The sequence below is a fragment of the Empidonax traillii genome, unplaced genomic scaffold (genome assembly GCF_003031625.1).
Source record: "Empidonax traillii isolate 1590-97213 ecotype Southwest subspecies unplaced genomic scaffold, ASM303162v1 scaffold766:size301553, whole genome shotgun sequence".
NCBI lineage: Eukaryota > Metazoa > Chordata > Aves > Passeriformes > Tyrannidae > Empidonax > Empidonax traillii.
The window spans coordinates 159,577-186,136 of record NW_020955959.1 but is presented as its reverse complement, the minus strand read 5'-3'; the positions used below and the strand labels follow the sequence as shown (position 1 = coordinate 186,136).

At 62.7% G+C, this 26,560-nt stretch overlaps 1 protein-coding gene across 5 annotated transcripts; it reads right to left on the bottom strand.

Moving 5' to 3' along the window:
* Nucleotides 1-1,881: 1,881 nt before the first annotated feature.
* On the bottom strand, nt 1,882-25,835 carry FGFR1 (fibroblast growth factor receptor 1). 5 transcript variants are annotated; one of them, XM_027901222.1, is made up of 18 exons: nt 25,754-25,835; nt 19,963-20,150; nt 12,230-12,493; nt 11,358-11,441; nt 11,039-11,214; nt 9,585-9,708; nt 8,679-8,869; nt 6,963-7,107; nt 5,631-5,827; nt 4,955-5,100; nt 4,750-4,871; nt 4,514-4,630; nt 4,187-4,377; nt 3,929-4,051; nt 3,733-3,803; nt 3,339-3,476; nt 2,746-2,851; nt 1,882-2,655 (listed from the first exon to the last, which is right to left on the bottom strand). In XM_027901222.1, exons 2-18 carry the CDS (start codon nt 20,051-20,053, stop codon nt 2,479-2,481), a joined length of 2,463 nt encoding a protein of 820 aa, XP_027757023.1. In that variant the 5' UTR covers nt 20,054-20,150; nt 25,754-25,835; the 3' UTR covers nt 1,882-2,478. The 5 variants fall into 5 exon arrangements, with proteins under 5 accessions (XP_027757023.1, XP_027757024.1, XP_027757021.1 ...); XM_027901223.1 differs by having other exon boundaries at nt 4,520-4,630; XM_027901220.1 differs by having other exon boundaries at nt 5,625-5,827; nt 25,754-25,834.
* Between the last annotated feature and the right edge of the window lie 725 nt (nt 25,836-26,560).

Below are 26,560 nucleotides of genomic sequence, written 5' to 3'. Positions count from 1 at the left end.
GCTGGGTGCCAGCCAGCTCAGCACCCCGGGGACAATCCAGGCCCGTATCCCCACGTCCCCGTGGGATGCAGCGGGCACCTGGCTGCACGTGCCCCTTCCCGCGCCCACAGCAAGCACCAGCAGTGCTGCTGCAGCCGCTCTGCTCATTATCATATTTAATTGCCCTCCTGGTAACCCCAGGAAATGAACAGGAGATGGTGAGAGCAGCAGTTTGGGATGATGTAAACACGAGCTCCAGCTCTCCCCGTGCCTCGCCAAGCCAGTCCCGGAGAGAACGGTGATTTATGGAGCCCCCCAGCCCCGCTCCCCCTGCCTGGGCTGTGAGTTTAATCCAGGGCTGCAAATTCAACATAAATCACTTGATTAAAAGCTCTACTTAATTTAAAAGGGGGGGGGGGGAGGAGGGGTGGGCAGAGTGCAGCTGATCAATTTAATTTACACCGGGAAATAGCAACAAGCAGACGCATTTAAAAGGGCCGGGGATGCTGCAGCTGCTTCAGCCTAACCATTTAGGGCTCGGGAGGGGCTGGCAGCCCCTTACCCCCACCCCCCTATTTGGTGAATCACCCCCTCACCACCCCTGCCTGGACCCCGTGTGCCCCAGCAGCTTGTGGGGTGCAGGATGTTAGAACATTTGTAGGGGGAGTGTTGGAGCACAGAAAAACAGAATTCCTACAAAACCAGTGGCCATCCAGGCTGCTCCCTGAATGTCACCTTCCCAAACCGCTGCTTGGGTGAGCTTGAGCACACAGAGCCCCGAGAGCCCCCCCAGGGACCGGCCGTGGCTGGCAAAGTCGCGGTTAAAGTCTTTAATAATTACAAGAATTCCAGATTCATTACAGAAGAGTTTACAACAAATAATATTTCTCCATACAAAGGCAAAATAAACTTTTCAAGTAACAGCGGCCTGGCTCCGGCGTCTCCACACCGGCGATGGGGAGGGAAGGGGTAAACGTGGCCCCTGCCCTGCTGAGGGGCTGCCCTGGCCGGGGAAACGCCTCGTTCTTCCCAGCACCGGCTCTGGGGAGCAGAACTCAGGTGCTGGGACAGACTGGGGGGGCACAGAAGGGCAGAGCTGGGATGAGGCCACTCCCTGGGCGCTGGTAAGGCACTGGCTGGCATCGCCCGGGGAGTGGGGGCTGTGTGGGGTGCACATCCCCCGGCTGGGGCACAGCTGGGCTGGCACCGGGCACCGAGCCGGGCTGGAGCCTTGTGGCACCGCTCCAGTGTCCCAGTGTCCTGGCGTGACCTGCACCCCCTGTTCCTCCCCACAGGCAGCTGAGGGCCGAGCAGGGGGTGCAGCCCCTCCCCAGGGCACTGTCCCCACCCCACACACCAATATGGTGCCACGGGCACTGCCCGGCCCCAGCCCCGCCGGAGCCCCGGGAGGGAGCAGGGGGGACACGAGGGGCCAGGGCAAGGCCAGGCACGTAATGACAACGGGTTCCCAAAAGGCATCGACACATTATTATTATTATTGTTTAATACAACCCCATATAAAACTGAAGCAGCAGCAGCAATTCTTATCGAGGGACCTAAACTGAAATAGGTTTAGAACATAATTTAAAAAAATAAAAACAGCAAAAGTAGCAAAATATATGAATTTTTTTTTTTTTTTTATATAGCAACTGATATCTACCAGCCACTAGTACCTTCCTACCAAACTGGTATATCTCTGGTAACAACCCTTTTAAAAAGACATGTAAATATATATTCATATTTATACATATTTTTCGTTATGTACACGGGACTCTGGGTTCAGCACGGGTGGGTCTGGCTGTCTCTGAGCAGTGCTGGGTGATGTGCCTGCTGCAGCTCCTGCTCTGGAGGCACCGGGCTTGGCTCAGCAAAGCCTCACCCTTGGGTGAGCTGCAGGACCAGCCCCAGAGCATCCCGGGCAGGGAAGGGACCCAGCCGGTGAGGATGCTGGTACACCCAAGCTCCCAGCACACCAGTGAGGCTCCCAGCATGCCAAGGCTCCTGGCACACCAGGGCTCCGGGCACACCGAGGCTCCCCAGCCGCAGGAACCCGGTGCTGCTCCCGGCTCAGCAAGTTCTCCGAGTCGCAGACCAGCCCGGCTCTCCGTGCCCTGCCAGGATGTGCCATCCCGGGATGCTCCCCAGCCAGGCACTGCCCACGGCAGAGGATTTCAGCTCAACCAAGCGGGAATACTCAAGCACAGAATTCATGGAAAAGAGTTTTGTTTTTTTTTTTAAAAAAAAGGGAGGAAACGCCATAAAACCACCGGAACGGACCCTTTAGGCTGCAGAGAGCTGACATGAGGCGGCAGGAGAAGCTGGCAGGAGGTGGGTGGTTTTGGTTACATGAGATGCTTACAGGTGTCTCTGAACCCTCTCTGCAAGAGCTCAGCACCACCAGACTGCGCAGGCAGCGTCCACAGGCACGGCACGGCACGGCACGGCACGGCACGGCACGGCATGGCACGGCACAGCACGGTCCCACCGGCACTGCCACCCTCAGTGTCGCTTCAGTCCGCCGTTGGTGTGCTGAGGGGGGAACTTGGGAAGGCACGGCTCGTCCGGGAGGGGGTCGTGGGAAAACACAGAGTCCTCTCCCGAGGAGCAGGTGGAGCTGCGGGTGTCCGGGAAGCCGGGGGAATACTGATCCAGCGGCATGGACAGGTCCAGGTACTCCTGGGGGACACAAACCCCGACCACAGGCTCAGGAGGGGCCTGGGCAGCCCCCAGAGAGCACCTGCCCCACATGGGTGCCACCTCCCCTACCTGGTTGGAGGTCATGGCCACGATCCTGTCCAGGTCTTCCACCAGCTGCTTGAAGGTGGGTCTCTGGGAAGGGACGGCGTGCCAGCAGTCCCGCATCATCATGTACCTGTGAGGGCGAGGGCTGAGCCTGGGGAGAGGGCTGGGGACCCCCCCACAGGACAGGAGCAGACCCCTGGCACCCAGGAACAGACCCCTGGCACCCAGGCTGGGACCCACGGCCAGTAAGGATGCTATCCTAGGATTCAGGGTAACCCACAGCCACCCTTGCAACCAAGGGGCTGTCTGGGGAGGAGGAGGGACGTGGTCTGGGCTGGTCCCTGTGCTGGGGTCACCCTGGGATTCCCCCCCTGCCAAGGGATAACGGAGGGAGATGCTGATTATTGCAAACAGATTGGGCTGATGGTTTTGCAGGGCTGGGAATTGCTGGGATTGTAAATCCAAAGATCTGGCTGTTCCCCTCCATGCCCCAGCCTGTGCCCTGGGTCAGGCAGTGGCACCCAGAGACTTCCAACCCCACCTCCCCAGTCCCAGCTGGGCAGGGGGTGTTGGGGTGCCAGTGTCCTCCCTCTTGCCCGTCCTAGCGCTGCACTCACAGCTCGTTGGTGCAGTTGCTGGGCTTGTCCATCCTGTGACCTTCCTTCAGCAGCTTGAAAAGCTCCTCGACGGGCACGCCGGGGTAGGGGGACCCACCCAGTGTGAAGATCTCCCACAGCAGCACCCCGAAGGACCACCTGGGAACACAGGGTGGATGCTGGGGCACTGATTCTGGGGGGACTGACACCCCACAGGGCTCCAGTTTGGGTACAGTTAGAGGCTGGTTTGCTGGGAGGGACAAGCACCTGTAGTTTCTATTCACTCTGCAGGACAGGCGAGTCCCAGCACCAAATACAGTTTGGATTTGAAATATTTGGTCAGCTGACGCTAATTACAGTTTCATCAAATTAAGACAAATCCTATCCGTGCGCTTCCCCAGCGGGCACTACTCACACATCGCTCTGGTGGGTGTAGATTCGGTCAAAGAGGGCTTCGGGGGCCATCCACTTCACCGGCAGGCGACCCTGGGACACAGAACCCCCCGTTGGCTCCGTGCCACCCAGGCGTGGGGGGCTCTGGGGGCAGCCCTGCACCGTTTGGGGCATCCCCGGCATCCCCACCCCAGCAGGACCCCTCGCCCAGCCCTCACATTTGTCGTCTTCTTGTAGTAATCGATGTGGTGGATGTCGCGGGCCAGCCCGAAGTCGGCGATCTTCATCACGTTGTCCTCGGTCACCAGGACGTTCCTGGCCGCCAGGTCCCTGTGGATGCACTGCACGAGCACGGGGCCGTCAGCCGGGCCCCGGCACCCCTGGGTGGTACCTCAGCATGGACCGGCCAGGGAGGCAATGTGCATCCCCCCAGGCCCAGCTGCCAGGCTCCCATCCCGCCCCTGGCAGCTTCTCACCTTCTTGGAGGCCAGGTACTCCATGCCCCGGGCCACCTGGTAGGCGCAGGAGACCAGGTCCTTGAAGGAGAGCTGCTCCTCGGGGACGCGGGCGGGGTTGTAGCAGTACTCCATGCCCGGGGGCCGCCGGGCCTGCAGGTACTCCCGCAGGTTGCCCTTGCTGGCATACTCCACGATCACATAGAGGGGTCCTGAGGGGATGGCGGGATGAGAGGGCGGAACACGCAGTGGGGGCTCACGACCCCACGGGTGCCTGGCCAGCCCCTCCCCGTGCGTGGATGCAGCTGGAGGGGTGGCAGAGGGGACACCCCCTTCCCGCTTGCACACCCTCACCGTCCTGCGTGCAGGCTCCCAGCAGGTTGATGATGTTCTTGTGCTTGCCAATCATCTTCATCATCTCCATCTCAGAGATGAGGTCGGACAAGTCCTTCTCTGTGGCGTCGGCTAAAGCGGGTAAGGCAGTGGTCGGGGGGGGCCAGGCTGGGTGCCCCCCAGCTGCACACCCCCAGCACCAGCCAGGGCTCCAGCACCGTGCCAGAACCCCCCTCGTCAGTGCCACTTACACTTGAGCATCTTCACCGCCACCTTGGTCACCCGGTTGGGCTTGTCCTTGTCGAGGCCAATGGCTTCTGCCAGCACCACCTGCCCGAAGCACCCTTCTCCCAGCGGCTTGCCCAGGATCAGCCTGGCGGGAGGAGACCCCAGGTCGGTCACCAGCACTGGCACCACCATCCTCACCCAGCTCCCACCCGGGGCAAAGCACCTCACCTGTCCCGGGGCAGCTCCCAGCGCGGGTCCTCGGGGAGCTCGTACTCGGAGACGCCGGCCAGCATGGGGGTGCCGCTGGAGGAGAGGCGCGAGGGCCGCACCAGCATCACGCCCGAGTTCATGGAGGAGCTGGAGTCGGCCGACACCTGCAGTGGGACCGTGGGTTACCTTCACGCAGCGCCCGCGGCCGCAGCCGGCTGCCCCCGCCGGGGGGAGATGCTGATGGGAGCCTTTGCCACCCGCCCCTGCCCCCAGCCCCCTGCCCGTGGGCAAGGGGCCATCTGTTCTGCTCCCCCTGGGACTTGGACTGCGTATTTTCTAATTAATCTGCATCGCGGTGTACCCAAAATGCCCAGCCCGGGAGCTCCCCTGGCTCCTCAGTGTGTTTAATTATCCTGCTCTGCTCAAACCTTCAGCTGTTGTAAATTCTCCTCCGCTGAGGGGGGAGGTGAAGGGGCTGTGTGGCCTCCCCGCTCACCGCGTTGCCATCGGAGGCACAGCCTGGACAGTCCCCATCCCACGCCATGGATGGGCACAGGGCTGGAGTGGGCTGCATGTGCAGCAAGGTGAGATGGTCCCAGGTCTCCCTGTCCCTCCTCCCCCAGTTCCCATGGGAAGGGCGGGGCTCCAGGAGGGGCAGTAGGTACAAACAAACCCCCTCTCTACTTTCTGTTACCTGTCTGCGCAGGGGGATGCTCTTGGCCAGCTTGTGCACGGCCAGCTGGCTGTTGAAGTCCGTCTTCTTGGTGGTGCTCTTCAACTTGTAGATGATGATGGTCACCACCATGCAGGAGATGAGGAAGGCCCCGATGCAGTAGATGATGATCTCCAGGTAGAAGGGGGACGTCATCATGGCTGGGGTGTCTTCAATAGCTGGGTCAGCGTGAACAGGGTGTTAGCACCCACCAACCCCCCAGGGCCCAGGAGCAGCGCTGGGGGAGCCCCCAGCTCCTCCCCACGCTTGGTGGGGACCTCGGTGCAGCAGGGACTGCGGGCTGCCCACCCACCCCGGCGGGGAAGGCGTTCTGTGCACCCCCCAGCTCCTCATCCCCACAGCCAAGCAATGCCTCTGCTGCATCCACAGGCACCAGGAGTGGGATGGGGCCAACTGGGACAGGCATGAAGTGGGGGGGCAGTGCCTGAGTCACCCCCCAGGGTTGTGGCACTTCGGGCACCTCCCTGTCCCAGCTGCTACGCTCTGCCCACGCTCAGAGCTGCAGGTCCCTTGGGGTCTGGGGTTTCCCTGCAGACCCCACCTTGGTGGCTGAGGTGGTGTTGGAGCCGTGAGCAGCTCTGAGCCTGCAGCCACGTACCGGGGTTCGTGGTGAATCCGGCAGGGTGGGGGCTGCCACTGCACCCCCTGCAGCACCCCCAGCCTGACCCCCCCAAAGAGCAGAGCCTCAGAGAGAGGTGGAAGAGGGAGCTGAAGATTCCTGCCCCACCTCTGAGCACACCCAGCTGACAAAGCAGCGGCTGATAACAGGGAAGGTTTTTGGCTGGCAAGCAGTGACCACGCAGCACCTCAAAAACTTTCCCGCTGCTGTTATCCGGCTTCGGTCCATGCATTGATGCAGAGGAGCAGCATCAATGGGGATGGGGCAGCGCAAGCACACACAGCCCCGCACGGTCCTGCACCACAGGGCAAGGCCAGGCCCCTGCAGGCAGTGCTGCCAGTCCCACAAAACCCTGCTTGGTGCCCCCCTGTGCCGGCAGGGCTGGCCTGGCCCTGAGGGCACGGGACCGTCCTGCTCCGGTGGAGCAGCCCTGGTTAAGTTCCCCCGGGTATGCATTGCCTGGGCCAGGGAGAGAGCAGGGGGCAGACCCCAGTTGGGGTGGAGGTGGGCAGAGAGTGGGGGGGACACTGCCCCATCCCACCCCAGCTGCAGAGCAGCCCTGCAGCATCCATGCTGACCCATCACGGGGGCAGGGGCCGGGAGGGGCTCTCTCCCGGACCGCAATGCATACATTGGAAAGGAGGGAGGAAAGGGAGAGGAAGAGGAGTATATACCTTCGAGAACTGTCAACCATGCAGAGTGATGGGAGATCCCAATAGAATTACCCGCCAAACATGTATACTCCCCAGCATCCTCAAATGAGACATTCCTTAAGTGAAGGACTTCCATTTCTTTGTCTGTCGTGTTAACACCAGCCGTCTGGAAGGAAAAATGGAAGCAAAAAACGGAGAAGCAAACCACATGAGATCTTCTGGGAAGGAGGCCAGAGAGGAGGGAGAGCCCAGTCTCATTTGCCAGACCCCCGGGGAGCAGACAGAGACCACTGCAGACCTGCTAGAGAGACCCTCGGGATGACCACTCATCCCGGTGGACCTACGGAGATGCTGGTTAAAACCCTTCACCAAACTGAGTGTCCTGCCCATCCGAACATGCTGGCGATGGGCTGCATGGAGAAATCAGCCCAGGCAGAGCCGGCCGGCTGGCTCGGTGACACGGGGACGAGCACGAGGACGGGGATGGGAGGACAGAGGCAGGAGGGTGGAGGTGGGAGGGCAGAGACGGAAGGATGGAGACAGGAGAATGGAAATGGGAGGATGGAGATGGGAGGGCAGCACAGATGGGGGACACAGCACTGTGTGATCCCCAGCCAGGCAGACGGGGTGCCCAGGCTGGTGGTGCCAGACCCACCAGGCACCTGAGCAGCACCAGTGTCTGCACAATAGGGTGGGAAGCACACATGAGAGACACTGGGGCACAGCAGAGACACCAGGACACACACACACACACACAGAGCACACAGCCCAGCCGGCCCCACTGGGTATTTTTCCATGGTTGTTGCACCAGAAACAGCAGAAACAAGAGAGCCCAGAGTTTTGTTTTCCACCGCCGGGGAGTGACGGTCCAAGGAAACACCCCGCTGGGTGTCCTTCCGATTACCTGTGGCCAGGGGCCTGGTGACAGTGAGCCACGCAGACTGGTTGGCCTCGCCAATATAATTGGAAACCTTACAAACATACTCCCCGCTCTCCGCCTCTGTCACATTATACAGGGTCAGCACCTCCGCATCAGAGCTATTAATCCCCGAGTGCTGGAACAGACCAACAACATGGAGTCACATCGATGTGCTCAGGAATGGCAGCACCTACAGCAGCAGCACAGGGGCTGCTCCCCACAGTGCCCGTGGCCAGGTGGGATGGCAGGGGGGGGCCACAGGAGGAACGGGGGTACACAGACAGGCACGGGGGTGTAACCCTGCTGCCCCCTGCTCCACAGGGGTCAAAGGCACAGCTATGGATGGCTGCATGGAATCACAGAATGGTTTGGGTTGGAAAAGATCTTTAAAGGCCACCCAGTCTGACCCCCTGCCATGGCAGGGACACCATCCAGATCAGCAGCAGGTTTGCCTGATGAGATGGGGGCAGAGGGAGCTGCTCTCACTGGGATGGTCCAGGGCTCAGCTCTCAGCTCCAGCGCCGTGTTCTCTCCCTGGGGCAGCCCACCCAGCCTTGCAGCATGTGCCCTTAGGGCTCCAAAGGGACCACACCCTGGCACACGGCCGTGGCACCAGGCAGCCCTCCCTGCCCTTCACCCTGTGATGCTCCAGTGCACCCCAGCAGGCTGGTGACAGCTCCGGGGCTGCAGCTGCCCCAAGGCCAGCAGTCCCCAGCCCCAGGGGGCTCTCCTGGCTCATCCACGTGGCTGCCACTGCCCTGCTCATGCCCCAGGGACGGGCGAGCCGGGGGCTGGGGCTGCCCAGCGTGCGGCTTTACCTTCAGGATCTGCACGTAGGGCAGGTTGTCGGGGCCGATCTTGCTGCCGTTCACCTCGATGTGCTTCAGCCACTGGATGTGGGGCTGGGGGTCGCTGTAGACCTTGCAGACAAACTCCACGTTGCTGCCGAGGGCCACTGTCTTGTTGGCAGGCAGCCCTGCCTGCAGGATGGGCCGGTGCGGGGACCGCTCTGCGGGACACGGGGCCTTACGATGGGATCCGGGGTGCCCCACTGCCCACCCACGGGGGCACCCTGCAGCCCCCCACACCCAGGACCCCTGGCTGCCGTGGGCACTGGCACACCCATGGCATCCCCTCCCTCAGAGCCCCTCCTCAGTGGGGTGAGAGCAGCCGGGGACAGGGACAGGTGAAACCCCGGCGCGGGGACAGGGACATCGGCACCTATTCGGGGGGGTCAGAGGTCAAACAAACCTACGGAGGGCCCCGGCCGTTAACAAAGAGGCTGCCACTGTGGTGAGTCAGCATTAACAAACCCCTTTGTTCACCTCGCTGACTGTTCCCTTCAGTTTGCTCAGTGTAATCAAATTAAATCACATTTTTAATGGTTCATTTACTGGCATTTAGAGCAGCTCCACATGTGGAACTGCTCAGACCAGCCTTCCCAGCTGGGAATTATGGCTAATAAGGCGATTAAAAAAGTTTCTGTCTGGTCTATGAAATTATTTTCACCGCAATTAAAAAATCCCCAGAACGGGATGAGGTGAACCTTCTGCCTGGATGGCTCGTGGACCTGCTGTGCCACAGAGGTGCACACTGGGGTGGCACGCCACAGGGATGGCGGGTGAGCCCCGTCCCTGTGAGCACTGCCATCCCTGCCTCTCCAAGGTGCAGCACCCATTCCTGCTGGGGAAGGTTTGTGAGCCCCCCAGCCCTGCGCTCCTCACCCACGACATCCAGCTGGTAGGTGTGGTTGATGCTCCCGTACTTGTTCTCCACGATGCAGGTGTAGTTGCCCTTATCAGACGGTACCACCGAGTCCATGATGATGCTCCAGGTGGCCTGGCGGACCTGGGGGCACGGGGAGGACACAGCCAGTTACATGCAGGGCACACGAGCCCCCTGGTCCCACTCACATCAGAGCTGGCTCAGCCCCGGCCCCCGGCACGGGCAGGATATAAATCTCCCTTTGAGGTCACCTTTCCCCTTCCCTACAGAAGGGCCGTAATTGCTCCCAGCTGTCCTGGGACAGCCTCTCCACGGAGCCAACTGCGCCGAGCAGCAGATGCTGAGAGCCGAGCGCGAGGGGTTCGCCCGGCACGGGGACACCCCTCTCCAGCAGCCCCCGCCTGAGCAGGGAACAGACCGGCTTTGTTCCTCCAGGAAGAGCTGCTTCCCTGGCTGGCCCTGGGGCTCCGACCTGCCCTGTTCCCCACAACCAGTGGGCACCATGCTGGTCAGTGGGCAGGTCCAGCCTGCGTGTCCTGCACCCAGGACACTCTGTGAGTGCTGCTGACCCAGTGCATCTCCTCTGGGATGGGTTCCAGCAGCTCAGCTGGGCTCAGCACTGCCCAGGTCCCCTGGCCACGGGGCACCAGAGGCTCTCCAACAGCCAGCCCTGTCACTGCTTTGGCTGCTCTTGGCAAACCCTCCCTGAGCCCTGCTCCGTGTGGCTGCATTCCTCCCTCCCAGCTGGAAACTGGCAACTCTCACAGTGCTGCATTTCAGCCCCATTAGCTATCCGGGGCACTGTGCTGCCAGCAGCCTCCCTCCTCCCCACCCAGGAGCCTACATCCCATGGTGAGCCTGCACCCCTCCCCAGGACACACTGCATGGAGCTGGGAGCCGTGATGTGGCCGCATTCCTGCTGCTGTCCCTGGCACCTGGCAGGAGCCCTGGGACACAGGACCAGTTGCTGCTTGTGCAACTCGGTGCTGAGCCCCCTCCCCAGCACAGGGAGCCAGTGTGACCACTGAATGTGGGCTGGGGCACCCCTGGGCTGCTGATACAGCTCCTGCCAACCCCTGCTGGGCATGGAGGGTCTCCTCCACCCTGGGGCCCCGGGGGACGCCCAGACCCCTCTCCTCAGTGGGGGGATTAGGCGGAGGCAGCCGAGCCAGGCTGGTTCCCTCGGCACGAGCCTCCTCCCCGCTGAGCTCCCTCCCCCAGGGCTGAGCTGGTGCAAACATGACCCAGAAGCAGGTCACTGCCGTAGGGCCACTCCGGAACAGGAATGTCAGAGGGGCCCATCTGCCCCCGCCAGGGTGGCGCAGGCAGGGCCTCAGTGCCTCTTAAGCCGCAGAGACCCTCCCCAGTCCTCCCCCTCCCTGCTGGCCCCCCAGCCCTCGAGGTGCACAGAGCCAGAGGCTGCTCCCCCCCACCCCACACCCCCCCTCAGTACCTTGTACCCCCCGATGCGGTGGTCGGGTTTGAACTCTTTGCCGTTCTTCAGCCAGCGCAAGGTGGGGTTGGGTGTCCCGCTCGAGGGACACTTGAATTTCACCGTTTTGGCGGCAGGGACGGCGTGGAGCTTCTTCTCCATCTTCTCAGGATAGGTCCAGTACGGAGCGATGGCCTCTGGGGAGCAGAGCGGGGGCTCAGCACGGCCAAACCCACCAGCCTCCAGTCCCTGGTGTAACCCCAAGGATGCCCAGGGCTGATTCACCCAGTGCCCAGACCTGCTCCCTGCACCGCAGCCTCACCGCCCCGCGTGCACGTACGGTTTGGTTTGGTGTTATCGGCCTCCTTCTCCTCCGACGAGGAATCATCTTCGTCATCATCATCCTCCGCAGAGGGTAGCGCGTCTGCAAGAGAAGAGATGGCCCCGCTGAACACCTGTGGGCCTTTGTGAGCGGGGCTGGTGGGGACCAGAGCATGGTGGATGAGTGGCGGGGAGCTGTGCCCAGTGGGGTGGCAGGGGCAGGGAGGTGCTGATGCCCGGTGGGGGCACGGGGATCCCAAGGGAACGCTCTGCACATCCCCCAGCACAGCCAGGGCCAGCAGTGCCACCATCCCAGTGCCCACAGCCATGGGCACGGTGAAGCCATTTGCTGCCAGAAGTGATGCCGGAGCTCCTCACCCCATTTCCAGTGCCACCAACCCCCCTGGGGCGGCAGCCAAGACCCCGCAGGCACAGAAACGCCCCAGCCTCGGCGAACAACTCCCCAGCTCCAGCGTTCCTTCCTCTCCAGCCTCACGCTCCATCAGCACCAACGCAGACTGCAGCTCCCACCAGCACCTGCCCCTCCTGGGGTGGCCCTGCAGCCCCCCAGCCCCGTGCAGACAAACACGCAACGACCTCCGGATGCTTCTCCCTGCACTGCGGCGGCCAAGGAGCCACGGCACTGCTCTGGAAACTGCCCCAGGCACCCCCAAGGGCCACGGCACTGCTCTGGAAACTGCCCCAGGCACCCCCAAGGGCCACGGCACTGCGCTGGAAACTGCCCCAGGCACCCCCAAGTCGCAGGTTGGCCCCAAACTCACTGCGTGTGGCCGGTGGAGCGTGCAGGGCGTGCGGAGGGGGCCTGCTCCTCGCTCCACAGCCCGGCCCCCGTGGCCGCCCCTTCCCTGCGCAGCCGGGGCTGCTACAAACCTGAGACGTTCACGGAGAAGTAGGTGGTCTCACTCCCCGAGGGGCTGTTGGTCATGCAGGCATAGAGCCCCGAGTCCTCGGGCACCGCGTCCCTGACCTCTACCTCCTCCCCGGTAATGCGCGTCCGGTTGTTCTCGGCCAGCTGGATGCCGTCGCGCACCCAGTTGATGCTCTGGACGTCATCCCGCAGCCGGCAGCGCAGCTGGAGGAGGTCACCGGGGTGGGCCGAGTAGGACTCCACTTCGATTTTTGCTTTGGGCAGAGCTGGAGGAGTTATGGGAGGGGAGAAAAAAAAAAAAAAAAAAAGAAGGAGAAAAGGAATAGAGACCAAAGGAAACCATGCTGCTGCTGCTGCTGCTGATGCTGCTGCTGCAGCCAGGTTAATGAGGCAACATGCACTGCTGGGATGCTCCTGCCGTGGCACCAGGGACCCCAGTACCCAGGGAACAGAGCTGGCAGCAGCAGAGCAGAGGGGAGGCAGAGGCGGAGGCTGCGAGCACCCCAAGCAGCACCGAGTGCTTCACCCCACAGCAGCACCTGCTTGGTGCCTGGGGAGTTCCAAAGCCCTCACCCCACTCGGCTCTTACGGAGCGTGACAGGGCAGGGCCTTCACGAGGGGGAAGAAATGGGCAACCTGAGACAACTTAGGCAGTGCCAGCTGCTTGGGCAGGATCCAGCCTCTCCCAGGAGCATCCCACATCCCTGCCTGGCCCTGCCACCTTGCAGGGGTCCCAGGAGCCCAAACACAAGCGGGCAGCCAGCAAAGCAGGCCAGGGTCCCCACGGCACCAGGACCCTCGCCCCAGTTAGAGCGCGGCGGGGCAGGGACTGGGGGCTGCGGCAGGACAGCAGGGCAGGGAGCGAGGGGGGAAAGGTCAGCCCAGGGGAGCTCTGGCCAGACAGGTGCCGGCCATGGCGTTCCCATCCACAGCATTCCTGGGCAGGGGAGCTGCAGCTGCTCCCCGAGGCGACACTTGTGTGAGCAGCACAAAGATCCTTTCTCTCCACTCCACTGCGATCTCATCTCTCCTGGCCCTGGTCTGGCCTGGTCTGGCCGTGTCCTGGCCCTGGTCAGTCCTCGAGCGCTGGCCCTCCGTGGCGGGCGGTGTGCGAGCGGCTCTCCTGGTCCTGGGCTTGGGGCAGACGCTGGGTTTCAAAACCTCTTCAAATTCCACAGCCCAAGGAAGGGCTCAGGCTGCTGCAGCTCTGCTGGGGCTCCCTAAGGTGATGTGGGTGGATGCAGCATGAGAATCATCCCAAACCGAGCTCCACGGGCTGGCGGGCACAGCTCTGGAGCCCAACTCCTCGGCTCTGCCTCCCCTCTGGGAATGTGTGTCCAGTTGTTCTTGGCCAGCTGGATGCCATCAGGACGCTGCAGGAGCAGCACGAAGGGGCACATGGCACTGCTGTGGGTGCTGCTCTCAGGGGCCAGAGACGGGGCCAGAAAATCCCAACAAACGCGGCAGACACAGCTGGGAAGTGTTCCAGACGATCCGGTGCTCCAGGTGATCCACGGCTTGAGGTCTGAGCGCCCCAGGACTTCTGGGTGCCCAACGAGCCAGACAAACACAGCCTCTGCTCCCTCCTTTGCACGTGTACCCTAAACAGCCACGGAGCAGCCACTGGCTGCAGAGTGGCACAGGGTCTCTACTGGCACAAAATCCCCAGCACGTTCAGGTGATGTGGGGCTGGGACCAGCAGCTCCTCCCTGCTCCTCCCTGCACCCACCAGCTGCTCTCTACAGCCAAAAATTGAAACCTCAGCTCTCCAGAAACTCCAATTCGCTTCACCATGACCTGCACTTTGCTTTCTGGCCACTTTGCCTTGGAGTGGTGAGAAGCTTCGCGGAGAAAACATCCCCGAGCAGGTCCAGAGTTTCTCCTCTTTCTTTTGCTCAGCACTTAAAGGAAAACAGTGAGATGGGGAAGAATTCCCTTTCCTCATCTGCTGGAATACCAGAGCCAGGGCTCCAGATGCATCCATGAGAGGATACAAAGCGTTTTAATGTGGAAGGGGAAGACCAACAGGAGCCCCTTCCCTGGTGGGGGAAGGGCTTTGCTTTGCAATGCTGTTTCTTCCTGATTTTCTCCCACAGGAGAGGCACTTCTCGCAGCTCTGATTTGTGTTTCAAGTGATTAGTCACAGGCATCTCCCAAGGCTCACAAAGCAGCAGTGACATCCCATCCTGTCCGTCTCAACACCCCGGGACCGGGTAACACCATCTCTTCCTGCCTGTCCCAACTCCCTCCTCACACAGAGCAAGGCCAGCCATGGCCATGAAAACACAAAAAATAGCCATGAAAACACAAACCACCACAAATCTGGTGCTGCAGCCGTATCTGCCCTTATCTTTGCTCCCAGCTCTGCCCCATGCACCGACAAACTTCTTCCCTCTGGAACCGAAAAACCCTGCAGGGAAACCAGGGAGGTTGCTCCTGCCAACCCTGAGCTCCACTCAGCTGGACCTGGGGAGTGGGATGAGGAGGCTTGGAGGTCTTTGGAGGGGGAGAGATTTTGGGGTATCTCAGCCCACTGCCAGGGCTCAGGCAGGCAGTGTCCCAGGCTCAGGCTCCCCCTTCCCATGGGCACAGCATCGCACAGGTCCCCTGGCACCCCATGCAAGTGCCACCGGGCTGAGGAACTCGGGCAGGGGCTGCCGGCACGTGGCCAGATCCCCTTTCAAAGTCCCTGTTCCCTCCCCCAGCCCAGCCAAGCCAGGGGCTGGTTTGCATCACCAGCATGACTGGGGGGCGTGGAGGTGATGGACGGACAGGGGAGGCAGAGGGCACGGCCGGCCCCTGCCCTTGGGTCACCCACGGCACATCTCTGGCACTCGGAACGAGGCGGAAAACGCGGCATGGTGGGAACGGCCCGAGAAGGAATTCACAGGCTAATGAGCATGTCCAGGTTCGCTCAGCCTCCTGGAGGGAGCAGGCCTTGGATGGTGCTGCAGCCCTGGCAGGCAGACAGCACCGTGGCCATGGGATGGCACGGATGGCACAGGGACACCGGGGACACTGGGGATGTGGGAGCAGCCAGTGCTGTGAGCTGTGGTACCTCCACTTGGGTTAATGAGGGTGAGCCCGTTTGATCACTGGACTCCATCGTCCTGAAACGCCCCTGTCTCACATTCTGCTCCTCTGTAACCTAAACCACGGCACCAGGTGCAGCCCCGGCACAGCCCCACGGCAGAGCCCACCCTGGCCGGCTGCTCCCTCCAGGCACCAGCCAGCCCTGCACAGGCCTCTTCTCTTCTCCAAAGGTTAATCAGCCAGACAAACGCTTGGCTCTCCTCCCCAGGGCTCGGGAAGGCTCCGGGTGCTGCCGGCACCGCACAAAGGTCACCCCAGCCAGGAGCCGTGGGGACAGCAGGGATGGGGACGGCAGGGACAGGGACCCGGGGCAGCAGCCCCAGGGAGAGCAGCCACCCAGATTCACCAATCCCCCCCTACTCTCCGTGCTGCCTGTGCACCCCCCGAGCAGCGGGAGCCAGGGGCTGTGCCGGCCATGGCGATGGTGACGACGGCAATAAAGGGGCCAACAAAGCGGCGCGGGGACAATGCGGGCGGGGGGCGCGGGCCGCGGGCGCCGGTTGCCCTGGAGACCCCAGCGGGGCTTTCCGAAGGTATTTCCTGAAGAAAAAGCACACACATGCCCAGCAGCCCCGCTAATCCCAACAGGAAGCGCTTACCGGGACTTGGGGATTGGCTTCTTTTTGATTCAAAAAGCTCCTCGCCCTGCCATGTCCCCCCCAGCCCGGGCTGTGCCGGGGGCATGTCCCGAGGGACAACATCCCAGCACTCCAGCCGCTCCCAGGGCCGTGCATATCCCTGGATCTCCCCCTCCAGGGAAAGGCTGCAGCAGGGAGATGCCAACAGATGAGCATCAGGAGCTCAACCCACCCATGGCTCTTCTTGGGGTGCTCAGGGAACCTCTTGGCTCCTCCTGTCCAAGCCAGGCCAGGAGGCCCTGGGCTTCTCTGCACCCTCCCAGATGCTTCCTCCACAGGGAGAGGGGGATTTATGTCCTGCTCCAGGCCCTCCTGCTCTCCCAGCCTGCACGGGTAAATGAAGCAGCACTTAATTAACAGGCGTGCTGGGAGTTTGCAAAGCTGTCAGGATAAACCCACCCCTTTCCCCTGGGACCCCCTGCCCATGCTCAGAGCTCTGCAGCAGCTCAGAGCCCTGGGAGCAGCGGATTGGGGCACCAACACCCCCCATCAGCTCCCGCCAGGCACGGGACAGACGATGGTCGCAAGTGAACACCCCAATCCGTGCAGTTTTTGGCTGGCTTTGCCTGGGCCCTGGCTCACCACCAGAGCTGAGTGTCTGTTCCTCTCCCCACATCCCTCCTGCACTGCCCCGGGCAGTTGCACATGGGGGGGTTTGACAGCTGGCAGCCCCCAGACACCCAGGGAGCCCCCTGAGCCCCTGGCATGGCTCCACTCACCCTGGGGCAGCTCCACAGCCCAGGCTCTGGCAGAGTGCGGCTGCTTTTCCCAAAGACTCATATTTCCTTTTTTCCTCCTCAATTAAGGGCTGGAGTGACACCATTTGAGTGGAAAGGCGGGAGGAGGGAACAATGTGGGCCCGGCAGGCTGGGAGGGGACGGCACAGCCTGATGCCCTGGAGGACACAGCACTGCCCTGGGGAACTGGGACTGGGTGGCTGCAGCAATAGGGGTCTGGGGGTGCTGCTGGGGGCTGCTGGGCCCCCCGAGCTCCAGGAACAGTCCTGGGCTGCTGCCATCAACAGCAAAAGTGCAGGAGGCTGCAGGCTTGGCAGGGAGTCTTCGGGCTGCTTGTGGGGCTCCAGCAAGGAGTCAGCTGCTCCAAGGGATCCCCAGGATCCAAACTGGATCCCCCTGGGCTACCCGGGGCACAGGGTGGGAGACACCGAGAGCTGCAAAAACAAGGGGGGGACTGGACAGCAGAGAAATGGGGTGGGGGGCTCAGAGCCGAGGGCCAGCAGTGCTCCTGGGGAGCAGCAGGGCAAGCCAAGGACCTTCATGGTGCTGCCTGCGGTGATGTTGGGGTCCCCCGGGCTGAGCACGCTGCTCACCCTGACCTCTGGCTCCTGCAGGGCCCAGAGAGAGACCCCCCTGGACGAGGCAGGGACAACAAAGCCCCTGGATGCAGGGCCCCCGCCGGCCCTGCAGATGGGCAGGGGGAGGTTAAGCCTGTGGCCAGCTGGGCGGACGGCGGCCCCGGGAAATGGGGCAACCCCCCGGCCCCCACCCCACAGGGAGGAGGCTGCAGCCAAACCCCCTGGGCTTTGGAGTGCAAATGCACTCTCTGGGAAGCTATCTGCCGCACCGGGGGGTGCCTTCGGGACTCGGTGTCCCCCAAAAGCAGCTGCCCAAGGCAGGACCCCCCTGCCCCAGGACACAAAAACGCTCCCCACAAAACTGAGCTCGGCCGCTCGGCACCACCGGCAGGGCTGAGGCAAGCTCGAGCGAGGAGATGCCTGAGCAGCAACCAGGACAATGGCAGACAAGGAGAGAGGGGAAAAAAAAAAAAACCCTCGGCAATTTTCTGCAGGTTTCTATTTAACCTGGAGACAAAGAGCAGCTTTGTGAGAGGGAGGGACGGAGGCTGCGCACGGAAATTTCTTGGCTTTTCCCCTTAACCAGGGGTTTTTCACCACCTCCAAATTTAGGTAACTATAAAATGCAGTAAGTGCCCATTAATATTTTATTTGCTTCAGATTTTTTGGTACTGGGAGGGGAGCCCACGACAAGCAGAGCTCCCAAACCCCCTCCCGCGCCACGAGGAGAGGGGAGCCAGGGCTGAACCCCCCCCTCTGCGCGGGGCCAGGGCCGCTGGCCGGGCGCGGGGGATTACTCCTCCCTGAGAAGGGAGCTTAGCTGCCTCAGAACTGGGAGTAAACTGAAACCCTATAAACATGCAGAACAAAGTCCGGGAAAGCTGCTGCCTCTGCCACAGAGGGGATGGAGCGCGGCCGCCGCTGCCCCCGAGGCGATGGGGGGATAATCCTGAGCCACAGTGACGTGGGGAAGGGACAGAGAGCTCGGCCCCCAGGACACAACACCCCTCAGCACGGGAGCTGAGCCCCATCCACATCCCATGGAACCCCCAAACCCGCAGGGCCGAGTCAGAGCCTGCCCCTGAGAGGTGCTGGTGGCTCGGCCCCGGCTGCAGGTCCTGGCCCAGCACCGGCTCTTCCCATCCCACATGTCCTGCTGGGAACATTTTGTTCCCACCAGCCGGCCCCGGAGCCAAGGGATGGACTCTGCCCCAGCCGGGCTCCTGCTGTGGCACTAATTGGGCCGCCCTGGTGAGAACCATGTCGGGAAACGTTTCCAGAGGTTATTGTTAGCCCTGGCATGAGGCTGGCGAGGAACCAGCTCCCTCCTCTCCAACCTCTCCTCCTCCACTGCCACTGCCTGACGCTGCTCCCGAACCCTCCAGGGGCTGCAGGGCTCCTCACTCACCCCAAAACCCACCTCTGCTCAATCAGCCCTGGGCCAGAACCCCCCAACACCTTTCCCAGCGCCACAGCTGGGGTCGGGGCCACCAGTGCTGCTCTACCGGCAACACAGAGCCATCCTTACCCCAAACACCACCAGGAAACCTCTTCCAGGAAGAGCAATCTCCCGAGAAAAACATGTTTACCACTGTCAACCGCATTGTTTACGGACGTGGGGAGGAGGCACGCCAGTGGAAAAATCTCAGCGATGCTCCATGTGAGCAAAGCTTTGCCCAAGGCTCCTCTCTGGAGCTGCAGCTCCCCAGGGACCACTCGGGCTGTCTCCTGTGGTGTCACCTCACAGGGTACTCCCTGCTCTGACCAGAGGCACCAACCCCATGGCATCACCCAGTCGTCCCTCACCGAGGCTGGTGCAGCTGGCAGCTGCAGCACAGACCACTCACCAGTGCCAGCTCCCACCCCGAGCCCTGAGAGGACCCTGGGGCACCACGAGCCGCTGTGCCCACGCTGGCTGCACCAGCAATCTGCCTCTCAGGGTTCTGGTGTGAGAAAGGAGGAAGGGGGAGTGAGTCTTAAAAAGCAAAGCAGTGCCCACAGACCAGACATTCTTGGGTAATTAGAACCAAAAGGCAGCAAGTCCTGCACGGCGCAGCCGGGTCTGGTTATTCTCTGCCTCACCAAGCCTCTGACACCGCAGCAGGGCTCTGTGCTGGGGCCCACCCTCCCCAGGGCCAGGTGACCCCCTCGGCCCATCCACTGTGCCTCGAGGTGCCCCTGTGCTCTGGAGCTGTGCCAGGCACCCCTGGCCTGCCCGCCACAGCCACCAGCACTGCAAGGCTCCTGGGGGACAGCAGTGGTGACAGGGGAGGGGGTGTCCTTGTTGGGGCCCCAGCAGGGCAGACATTTTTACTGCAGGAATCACCTGAGCCAGCCGTGGCTTTCAGGCATTCCCAGCGGGGAGCAACACTGGAGCGTCCCAAGGGTCTCTGTGGGGTGTACTGAGCCCTGGCACTACCAGCTGGCAAAAGCTGAACCAGTTCCCTGCACCCAAACCCCCTGTCCCCACCAGCTGAGCACCATGACAAGTGCCATGTCCCCATGGGCACCAGCTCCTGGGTGGCACTGCAAGTGGCACCTGGGACATGCTGATACCCCCCCCCCAGCCAGACCACACGCCAGCCTCTGCCTCTGCTGCAGGGGAGACGGGCTCAGGCCACGCCTGGCAAAGAGAGACGCGAAGGACGAGGGCGTGGGGGCTCCCGGCACACGGCGCTGTCCCTCTTACCTTGGTCGGGCAGGGTGGGGGCCGGCCGGGCAGCGGAGAGCGCGGCTGCGACCAGCACAGCCCAAAGGATGAGGCACCGCCAGGTAAACATCCCACTGCTGCAGCTACTGCTCGGCGACTGCGCTCCGCAACTCCCACTCCATGGGGACCCCGGGCTGGGTCTCCGCCGGGCCGTCAGCCCCTCCGAGCTGTGGAGGAGGAAAGCAGAGTCAGGGCAGGGCGAGGGGCTCCCCTACATCCCACCACAGCCAGCACTCGCTGTCACAGGTGACACTGCTCCAGCATCCAGCCGGACAGCAGGATGGCCCTGGATCACGGGATGTCCCCGGACCGCAGTGGCAGGTCCCCACAGACCCCTTGGCAGCCTGACGTGACCCAGCACTGACTGGCAGGGTTATGTTTCCCTGTGTAAAAGCGTTGATGTGTTGAGAGTGAAAGCGCTGGCGAAGCAGAATCACATGCAGCAGAATTTCCCAGAATGGTGGGAGAAACATTTAATGCCAGTTAAAGAAAGGGAGATTCCTCCTCTCCTCTTCCTGCGCTTCATCAGCTGTTGCTGAGCCACAGCTTTGCTGTGGGAAATCCCATATCCAGACCAAAATCTGACGTTGTCCATGTCACTGTGCACCCCCAGCAAAGCACATGCTGCTGCAAACCCCAACCTCCTCCATTCCCTATAGGATCTATAGGGCACATGGCAGCCACCCCCATAGAAAGGCCTTTCTGGAGCTGGAGGGTCAGCCAGCTGCAGCCAATCTCTTTCCAGCAACAGCTGTTTCTGGAGTGGCTGTTTGGGGAGAAATCCCCCTTCCTCCATGGCCAATTCTGCAACTCACTCTCATCCCTGCCAGCTCTCACGCTGGGTTCTCCAGCCCACCCCTTCCCTCGGGTGCCCATGCCCTTGTGGGGGAATGCTCCATGCAGGGCAGCTTCAGAGGTGAGTGCTGGCACAGCAGAGCCTGATCCCCGTTCAGGGTGCTGCAGGGCTCCAGGGCCCTCAATCCCTCCTTCCCTCTGACCACCCCTCCTTCCCACCATGCCAGGACCACAGAGCTCTGCCAAGACACGTTCCAGGGGGACGCTGGAGCCCGAGCCCGGCCGCCCCCGGCCAACTGCTCCCAGCCGAGCGGATGGGAACGAGCCCCTGTGCTCCACCCCCGCGCCACATCTGCACCTCGGCAGCAGCCTGGGACGCGGCCCCGACACCCGCGGACGGTCCCGCCGGGCTTTGCCGAAGCGCTCGCCGGCGAGACCCTGCCCAGCCCATTGCACAACCCGCGTGGCCCCGGCCAGGGCGCTGCTGGCGGCCGGTGCAAGGGCCGGGGTGTGGACAGGACGGCACCATCCCCAAAGCCCTCCCCACAGGCACCTCCTGGGGTGCAGCTGTGCCCCCCAGGCCCCACAGCCCTTGGCAGGCACCCCAAGCTCACCCGGCTCCTCTCCCGCGGGCCGCCGTGCCGTCCCCAACCTGCCGCGTGAACGGGCGCTTCCCTTTGCCATAAGGCATCAGGCTGAAGCACACGCTGTTAAAACCAGTGAGTAATAATTGTAGTGAGTAATGAACCGCTACTCATCCTCCCCACGCACTCCGTCCGTGGAGCTCTGGCCACCGCCTCTCCAGCTCCAGCGTGAGAGTGAGATCCCGCGCCGGCTTTTCCCAATGGATGGGCTGAGCAGCCACTGGCCCCAAAGGACTCAGATCCCCCAAACAGCCTCCACATCCCAAGGAAGCCCAGCCAGGGTGCAGGTCTGGGGGCTCTGGCTGCCTCCTCCCTGCCCAACTGCTCTGCCTCCGGCCAGCAGAGGAGTATTTGGGACCCAAACTATTGACACAAGGAGTCGGGCAGAGGAAAGGGCACCCGGCAAACACCGGTGTTATCTCCAACGCCAGCGCTCCCAGGTGCCAGGCAGTGCTTGGAAATAGTTATTGAATGTTCAGGATTTATCAGGGTTTGGAAAGGGGGAGGCGGAATTCTTTGAGGGGGGAAAAAAAAAGAAAGAAAAAAAAAAGTCCTTGGTATTTCTGGAAATTTTCTGTCTCTCAGTGGCTTTGTTTATCACCAGCACATGCTCCCCGGAACATGCCCTAATGCGGAGCGTCTGCGTGGGCCTCCCGAGCCGGCCCTGTGCCGAGGGGAGGGATGGAGGGAGGGAGGGATGGAGGGATGGAGGGGAGCCCAGTGCCTCCAGTTCCTGAAAAATGAGTCAGTGCTGGCTCGTGCACAGCAGAGCCCTTCTCCAGATACACCTCGGAGCGGGCACCTTCCAGCTGATTCAGGGGCTTGACAGCAGCAAATTTCCATGGCGTAGGGATCGCTCGGCAGCGCAGCGCTGTCTGTGGCTGAGAGGGTCACTGGGAGGGAGGGAAGAAAGGAGGGAAGGACAGAGGGAAGTGTGCCAGGACTCAGCAGGAGCACACTGATGATGGTTGGCTTCCCTGGGCAGCAAGGGAGGGGGCAGCAGCCACGGCTTTGCTGGAAGGCAGCAGGACCAGGACACATCCTGACCAGCAACCCCAGCATCCTGCCTGCTCCCCCCAGACAGGCTCAGCAGCATCTGGGAGAATTCCAGTGCTCAGAGATGCTGAAGGGGCAGCACAGACCCCTTCCCCCTTCCCAAGGGAGAAGGGGAAACTGGGAAGCCCCAAGACACCTGCCCTTGTGGCTCCGTGGTGCCCACTCGGGAAGGAGGTGAGGAAGTGGGGAGAGTGCTCCTACCTGTGCAAACATGGCTCCTGTCCCTGTTTATACAGCTTTTATATAAATCCCAACAGGAAACCATTTGCCTGGGAGGATGGCAGCTCGGGCAGGGTGGGTCTCCGGCTCCTGCCGGGCACCGGGCACCATCCCCGCTCCCCGTGGCCCCGGCACACTGCAATTTACTGCTCCGGGGTGGACTCAAACAACTAAAAATGGAAGCAGTAAGAGAGGAGCCAGGGCTAAATGCCTCTCAGAGACCTGCCTCCAAGACTGCAATTACTAGCGGCCATTACACCCACGGAGCTATTTCAGAGTGGTGACAGACACCCCTGTGCCCACCCGTGCACCCTCTGGGGGCACAAGCTCCCCTGTGCACCAGGAAAGATGCTCTCATGCTGCCTTTGCATGCCGGTACGTCCATGAGGAGCCTCGTTTAAGCTGTCCCCCTGCCATCCTCAGGCACCCCAAGGGCTGCACTTTCACCCCTCGTGTCTCCCACGCCCCTGAGTCACAGGGCTGAGCTGTCCTGGGGACACGGCACAGACCTTCCCACTTGGACAGCAGCTGCACCCCATGCTTCTTAGCTGAGTGGTTCTGAGCAGGGAAGCCCCTTCCTGTCCCATGGCTCATCCCTGGAATGCATCTGAGGTGCCAAGCACAGGAGCCAGTGCTGGAGGGGGGTGCCCAGCTGGGGCACGCGGGGCTCAGAGCCCTGTGATGCTGGGACAATCACAGAGGAGCCCCAGCCTGATCCCTGTGTGCCCACACTGCTGGATGTGGGGGCATTGGGTGGATGCTGCCATGGGATTGGTAAGGCTGGGGGGCTCTGGCCCCTTGGCCTCTGCCCCCCTGTCGGAGCAGAGCTGGCCTGTGGCATCCACCACATCAGAGCGTCCAGGGTGCCTCAGTGCCAGCGGCCAGTGGGTAATGCAGCAGGCAGGAAAGACACAGGGAGAGGTTAAATCCAACAGGGAGAAGAGTCTGAGCTCAGCTCCCAGGTCTGCACAGCATCAGCAGCCTGTGGTGGGGGGCTGCGCCCAGCCAGGGTCACCCGTCCCTCAAGAGGGGAAGTGGTGACCTCCAGCAGGAGATGCCCTGAAGCCCCAAAACACAGAAAGGAGACTCGTTTTCCTCTGAGGCTCAACACAAGCAGCCCTCCAGGCGCCCTTGGGGAGGAAGGACATGCCAAAGGCACAATCTGTGGGCGACAGGAGCGAAGCCTTCCCCTTGCCCAGCACTCCGTGCCCCAGCCTGCGGCTCAGGTCAGGAACCGAGTATTTGCTGAAATAAAAAGCAAACACAACTGCAAATGGAACTGTAGGGGAAAACTATAATGCTTAAAGCAGACACACGCTCGGAAAAATAAATATCCAACTGTGCAGCATACAGAGCACATTAACCCTTCCCAGCTGGCCACCAGGACTTGGGGCTACCGGGGACATCTCTGGCGCTGAGCTGCGGGCATCTGGTGGTGGGAGACCCTGGCACACAGGGCAGGAAGGACAGGGAAAAGCCCAGCGTCACCCACAGATCTCCATAAAACCAGCTCAGTTCTAGAAGCATCCTCACACTCAGGTGTGAAAATCGAGGGCTCGATTTTCAGATCTACAGAGCAACCACTGATACCCAAAAGTCTCCACTGGGCTGGTCCTGCTGACTGCACTGGAAGCGGACTGGTCAAGGATGGTGACTCTGGGACACCAGCTGGGTTTGGAGGCAATACAGCTCCCCGTTCAGGTTATGTTTTTAGGTGGGTAGATAAAGAGGGAGCTCCAGTTCACACCTGAAAGTGACCCGGGCCCCTTCCCACACGGCCAGGGCAGCACCTCGCGCGTGGAAAAGCCCAGACGATGCTCCCGCTGGCTGCCTTCGGCCGGCACCACTCCTGCCTGCACCCCGCCGGAGCGGGGGTGATTTATTTTAATCCTCTCGGAGCAACACAAGGAAAAGGCAGCAGTGCATGCCAGCCAGCACAGGGATTAAGGGAGGAAGTGCTCCTGAGAGGGGAAGATGGCTGCTAGCCAGAGCAGGGGGCTGCGGGGCCCACGCTCCTGCGGCGTCCCTGGGCTGCGCGGGGGGGGCTGTCCCTGCGACCCGCTCCTCTGTGCTGGCATCCAGCTGGTCGGCACCCGGAGAGCTCCAGCCAGAGCAAACCACCGCCTCCGCCTGCGCGCAATCCCAGTTTCCCTCTGGCCGGGACCTGGCAGGCTCCGAGCCCGTCCGTTTGCCCCGCGAGCCGTTGGGTTCCCCGCGCTGCTCGGGTTTAAACATTGCCGGGAAGGGACCTGCCCCGGCCAGCCGTGACCCGGGACACGGGGCAGCAACTCAGCAAATCCGGGCAGAGAAGGGACAGCGAGGTGGCCGCGGAGCCCCTCGGCGTCACCTGAACACGACACGCTCCGCTGCCTCCTCGCACGAGGCCAGCGGCCACCTCCGCGGCTCCTGGCCCCAGAACCCACAAACACCACGACCAAAGCCCTCTGAAACCGAACCCTCCCGGTGCCGAGGGCCACCGCACCGGCCCAGCGGTCACCCGCCATCGCAGGTGTCGCCGCCGCCGCCTCGCCGCACTCCCGGCGCCTTCGCCGCGGGCGGACGAGCGGTTCCCGGAGCCCGGCACGGCGCTGGGATGCGGCGGCTCCCGGAGCCCCAGCAGCCTGGACACACAAAGGGAAACTCAGCTCCGGGACGGCGTTATTCCAGCGCCTCCATCCCCGCTGACCGCTGAACGCCCCGGGATTCCAGATCTGAGACACAACTAAACCCAGCTCCTTCTCCATCTTTTTTCTGGAACCCGCGAGGCTCCCGCTCAGGAACTTTTCGTGAATACGGGAACAAGCAACGACTCGGAAACCGGCCTCTGACCTTCGCCGGGCCCCCGACCCCCGCACCGCCCCGCTGTCCGCAAACCCCCAGGTCCCGTTAACCGGAGCCGCCCCGGCACGGGGGACAGAGCGAATCTGGGGGGGTTCGGCCGCGACGCGGTCCCGTCCCCCCATCGAGCCCCCCGCGCCCGCCCCGCGGAGCACAGAGCGGCGCCCCGCGGTCCCGGTGCCGGTCCCGGTGCCGCCCCCCCCGCGGCCGTTACTCACCGGAGCCCCGCGGGCGGCGGCGGCGGCGCGGTGCCGCCGCTCCCGGGAACAATGGAGGGGAGCCCCGGCCGGGGCGAGAGGCGCAGCCCCGCCGCCGCCGCGCTCACAGCGGCCGCGCCATGGCGGCCCCGGCCCGGCCCGGCCGGCGGAGGCGGCGGGAGGCGCTCCCGGAGCCGCTCCCGGACGCGCTCCCGAAGGCGCGGCCGCCCCGACGGTGCCGCTGCCCCTGCCCGCCCGCCGCGTCCCGCCGAGCGCCCGCCGCCGAACTGAGCCGCTCCCGCACCGCCCCGCCGACAGCCCGGGCTCCTCCTCCGCCTTCCTCCGCCCTCCTCCTCCTCCTCAGCGGCCTGATGGGGCTTGTAGTCGCCGCCTGCGCGCCCCCCCACCCGGGAGCCCCCGGCAGCCTCCCGGCAGTGGGGTCCTGGGCGTCCCCGCGGAGTCTGGGGGGCGGCGGTGGCCCCGAAGCCAGTGCAGGCTGCGTTCGCCGTGCCGCAGGGATGCTGGCCGGGATGCTGCCCTCGCCTCGGCGCTCTCGCCCTGTTGCTCTTGCCGGCACAGGGGAAGCCTCAGCTCCGCGGGTACAGGCCAGGGAGAAGGGATTGCCTGACCCCCCCGTTTTCTCTGTGCAGCTGCCAATCTGGAGGTAGTGGGATGCAGGCAGGGGGATGGAGGCAGGAGGGCATCCAGAGCGAGCAGAGCCCTGGGCAGCCTGGAGCAAGGGCCAGGGCACCCACTGGCTGTGAGCAGATGTTTAAAGGGTCACCAGCCCCAAATCTCTCCCAGGAGGTACCACCAGTACAGGCCCTG